Raw genomic sequence first — 5106 nt, forward strand, 5'->3', positions numbered from 1 at the left:
AAATCCCCTCTGCAAATTCCTTTTTCATCCCTGGGTCTCAGAAAGTGCTGGAAGGTAATTAGATTTAATGAGGCCGTTATTGTTCTCAAAATCCTCCCTTCCTTCCCCAGCTCCTCACTCTGGCTGCCCAGATACCACTCTTGATCTAGTGGTCCATTTAGTGTACATTTTTAAGGGATATTTTAATGGCCAGTTTATAGGACTGTCTATTTTGAGGTTGCATGGCTGGAATCAAGTTGAAACCATCTGCTTTTAAATAAAGAGAAAGGACAACTAAGTATATTTAAAATATGTAATTTATAGCCTGCTGAGCCTTGAAGTGCCCTGTCTATCCAGAGGCACAAAATTTTTCACCAGCCCGGGAAGAAACGGGCCCCTGTTTGAGAGGAAGCCCTATGGGGTCTTCAAGTTTCAGACGTACGTGTCTCTGGAGTGCTGTTTCCTGTCTGTAACGTAAGTTTGAAGCTCTTGGTGTGTTTTCTTGCACTCTGAAATAAACACAGCACCTGGATTTAATCAGTGGGACGGTAACAGGATCAGGGTCCCAGTTCCCGACGTCAGTCCCCCATCCCCAGGGGAGGGCCAGGAGGTGGCGGCTCTAAGCCTGTTTGGGAGTTCGGGACCATTCGCTACCCCGTGGACTCGTTATGAATGAGCAGCTCCGAGCCTACCTCGGCCCAGGGGTCTCTTCACAGAATTCGAGGACTGCTCTAGAACCTTTAGTGACCTCAGAGGGAGGGGGCTCTGGTTTCCAGGCCTGTTGCATTCGGCATGCGACACACCAGATTCAAGTTCCCCCTGGCCAGTGGAGGATACTTTGTGAACCACATTTCGACCTTAAATCGAAAAAACACTCAGCACCTTCTTTGGACTTAAAAAATGCTGCAGGAAGAATATGTTTCCTTCCAAATGAAGATTTTTGCTTTTGGATGCCTGTTCCTTTGTTAAATTCCTTTAGTGAGGTCACAGACTCTGATCTAATAAAGGACTGGCCGCCTCACTGTGCTTGTGAGTGTGACCGTGGCAGAGGGGAGAATGGGCCACAGAGTTCAGAAAGATGGGGCGTGGTCCAGTCCCCCAGTGACACAGCAGCAAACTTAATACCCATCTTTGCTGGGAGGCCGAAACAAACGGTTGGTCTAAGCAACTGGAAGAAGACGTGGATTGACCAGAAACTGATTTCTTTATTAAGAAGTTGAGACAGATTTGGCTTCTTTCTGTTCTGAAGCTGGTGTTATCGGTAACGGGTGGTGGTGGCGGTGGGGGTGGTCCGGCTTAGTATCTGTGGGTTTCAGCACAATCTTTGGTGCTCTCTGTCTCTTGGTAGGCAAGATGGAGAAATGAGGGCCCATCAGGAGTAGACAACAAGCTGAAACACCTAATGGACCGGTGTGACCCTGAGGAGAGGCCTTGAGCCCTTGCTGGGAGCCTCAGGGCTCTGTCTGTGGTGCTGTCTTCTTCTACTGTTGTGTTAGTTATTTTGAAGCAGAAATTGTTTTTCTTTGAGTCTTAACGTGATAAAGCCAATCTGTAATTTTCGTTTTCTTTTTCAAACAGTTTTTCAAGATTGGAATGAGAGTTGTGGAGAAAACACAACCGTTTTCCTGTGCTGCCTTTCTCCCCCTGATCATTCTTCCTCAATTTGTGTCCTTTTTTCCTATGGATATAAACTAAAGATGAACATACCTGACAACTCTGTATGTTGAATTTTTTAAAAAGCCACAGATTTGGGGAGAGCATATCAAAAGTTGGATTCTAGATGTTTGAAATGTATCTCATAGGTCACAATGGATAATGGTAAAGTGGTGATTTTGGAATTACTGCTGCACATGTGATCTGATGTCAAAGGCAAAGAAAATACTCAAAAGTAAAAAATAAAATAAAATACACACACACAACACACATAATGAAAAGCTATCAGCGAAGTTCTTTCTGTCATAACTGTGTTTGAGAGAAGCAGAACTCATTTCCTGGTGAAAATTGCTTCAAACCAGGATGTTGTCACTCTCAAAAAATCAGCAAGTGAAGTTTTTCTTATGTCCCCAGTGCTTATCAAATCTTAGGTTTCTGGTTTTGGGGGGAATATATGTAAACAAAAATCAAGCTATTTATTTATTGAAACATGTCAGATAGCAGAAAGAAAACACATTCCTTTGGGGTAAAAGAAATTCAGTGCATACACTTGAAGTCATCATGGAAATTTTTCTTCCTCAAACACTTATCCTAAAATATTCCTCCGTAAAACTAGAATTTGGAAGAACTAGAGTGGCAGAAAGAGAAATTTAAAAAAAAAAAAAAAAAGGACAAGTATATAAACTTAGAGCATACAGAGGGGGAGGCTGGTTAACTTGTGTCTGTGACAGACCATGGTCAGATTCCTGGGAACCTAAGGACGGAATTCCATAGGAACCGGATTTGTGCTGTGGAAGGGGGGACCTTCCAAACTTTACTGCCTTTGTTTTTTCTAATATTCCTTAATAGTGGGGCTATTTTCTATCACTCAAATTGCTAATGATACCAAGCTGGAAGACAGGATTGCAGTGAAGGCTCAAAATTGCTCTCAGAAGGTTAGGACAATGGACGTAGTTAAACATGGTGATACTTAGTGTATGTGGAGGTAATAGATCAGCTTTAGGGGGCCTCCATCGGTTATGTGTCTATCTTCAGCTCAGGTCATGACCCCAGGGTCCTGGAATTAAGCCACATGTGGGGCTCTGTGCTGGGCATGGAGACTGCTTAAGATCCTCTCTCTCCCTCTGCCCCTTCTCCCCAAATAATAAAAAAATAATAATAAAAAGCACGTGGGTGGCTCAGTCGGTTAAGCATCTGCCTTCAACTGAGGTCATGATCCCAGGATCCTGGATGACACAGATTAGTAAGGGTTCCTGTAAAGAACAGGAGAATAATCAAGCTGCTTAGACCCCTTGATGGCTTCCCTTTATCCCTGGCCTCAAGCCCAAGGTCTTAGCATGCTGGGTAAGATCCTGCAGGGTTTGGCCTTAGTTGCATCCATATATCCACACCAGGAATCAGTCTTCCCCTCACCTTTATAGTATAGCCATACTGGGCTTCGTTCAGTTTGAAATATGGCATGTCTCTCTTCCAAAAGCTTTGCTCAAACTCCTCCTCCCATCTGGAATACTCTGCCCTGCACAGGTCTCCATTGAAAACATGACTTCCTTTTTCCTGTACAATGTACTGAACTTCTATTATATGCTAACCACTGTGCTAGATGCTAGAGACATAGGAGTAAACAAGCAAACAAACAAAAAGGCTCCCTACTTACTTTCACAGTGTGAGAGATGGGCAATCATACTGGATCATGTGCTAAATGATTTGAGGGAAAGGCATATGTTGCTGTAAGAACATGAACTATGGCTAAGCAGAGATCTTGGGGAGAAAGAGTAAGTGCACTTAAAAGTCACAGTCCGTGCAAAGACCCTGTGGTATTGCGAATGTAGCATATTTAAGGAATTCAAGGAGGGCCTATATAGCTGGAGTTCAAAGAGCATGGGTTACAATGGATGTGGTGTGAGATTAACATGGAAGGGTGTGTCTCTTTGTTTTCTGTTATTGATGTCTTTGCAGTGGCTGGATTATCACTAAGAGAGCTCTTCTATCTATAGGCGATTCACATGCAAGATAGAAATTTCAGCTAGAGTCAACATTTACTCAACAATATTCATTAGGCGCTATATTATGTTAAGCTGTCTGCTGGGAGCTGGGGATATAGAGTCAGACATGGTCCTTGATCTCTTGGGACCATGCAGACAAACTGGGAAGTAAGACAACACAGGCACTGTGCCCTCATGGGATAGTACAATACTGGACACATGGGAGGGCCACTGAGTCTAGACCTGGGAGCTCAGCAATGGCTTCCTGGAGGAAGTGATGACTGACCGAGATCAGAAGCGTGGCCCCAGTAAAGGGTCAGAAAGAATGTTCCATGCAGACTGAATATCATGGGTTGTGTCCACTGAGCCCCAGATCACCTGAGAGTGCAATTCGCTTCTCTTTCTCATTAGTGACATTTAGTCCTGAGAAAGTTTAAGAAGTTATGGGGACTGACCAGCATCCTAACATCCTCACTTCCAAGTCACGTGACTATAGACAAGCACCTGTTCTGAGCTTCATCTGTTACACGGTGGTCATAATACTTGGGACATTGTGTGGTTTGATGAAATGGTAAAATGGGTGTGAAATAAAGGTCTGCCCTTCTCCTGTTCTCCTGAAATATGTTCTTTTACTCTTACATTTATGTCTCAAATAGTCTGTCTTGAAAGGAAGAGATAGAGATGAGAGTGGTTTGTGAGAGTGGTTTGGCTGGGGATCTGAATTTCAGGATGTACGGAGAAAACACTGATTTCCTGGGTCAGAGAAAAAGAGTCTAAACATGGGCCAGGAGCCCCCAGGAAGTATTGCTCGGGGAGCTCCTCTAAGTTTCTTTCTGCCGTCCTCCATGTTGAGACGGGTTATTTTAATCCAGAACTTGCTCTGACTTTTGGGGGGGAATTGCAGCTGCAGGGGGAGGGAAAAAGTCTGAGCCCTCTCCATTCCTGTAGACAGTGACACCACTAAACCCCTTGTGCTGACTATTTATGCTTATTCAGGAAGAAAAGGATATTGTTTCAGCGGACAAGGAAGCCAAATAACTTGACTCTCTCACTGAGTTGCCTGACTGCAGACTAGCTGTCCCATAAGAGCAACAGTTTTGCCCAAACTGCCGTGGAATGCGTTGTTCTCTCGTTGGGGAAGAGTGAGGTTGACAGGTTTAGAGTTGCCCTAAAGGAGTGTCAACACACTGAATTTCCTTTGTTAGCCATCTTTGCAAATCACTTCTTCCTGCTGAGTCTTGGAGTCCTCTGGAAAAATGAGGGGCTGGATCAGAAGATAATAAGGTCATGCATCATGTCCATAATGTCACATGGCCTTTATGATGGCTGTCCAGAGTTGGACAGCAGGAGTTTGTCCCATTCAGATGAAACACCTGAGTTAGAAAACTCAAAGTCACATGACCTGGAAGTGGCATAACCAGTCCCATTGACTTCAAGTGCCAAGTTTATTCTACCGGGGCCTTTAGAAAGAACAGCAAAGCAAGAGTCATAT

At 44.0% G+C, this 5106-nt stretch overlaps 1 protein-coding gene across 1 annotated transcript; it reads left to right on the forward strand.

The window, feature by feature from the left end:
• The first annotated feature begins 565 nt into the window (after positions 1-565).
• On the forward strand, positions 566-1684 carry LOC116582008. Its single transcript, XM_032329351.1, has 2 exons — positions 566-1133; positions 1558-1684. Exons 1-2 carry the CDS (start codon positions 648-650, stop codon positions 1672-1674), a joined length of 603 nt encoding a protein of 200 aa, XP_032185242.1. The 5' UTR covers positions 566-647; the 3' UTR covers positions 1675-1684.
• The last annotated feature ends 3422 nt before the right edge of the window (positions 1685-5106 follow it).

This window comes from Mustela erminea, chromosome 21, assembly GCF_009829155.1.
Source record: "Mustela erminea isolate mMusErm1 chromosome 21, mMusErm1.Pri, whole genome shotgun sequence".
NCBI lineage: Eukaryota > Metazoa > Chordata > Mammalia > Carnivora > Mustelidae > Mustela > Mustela erminea.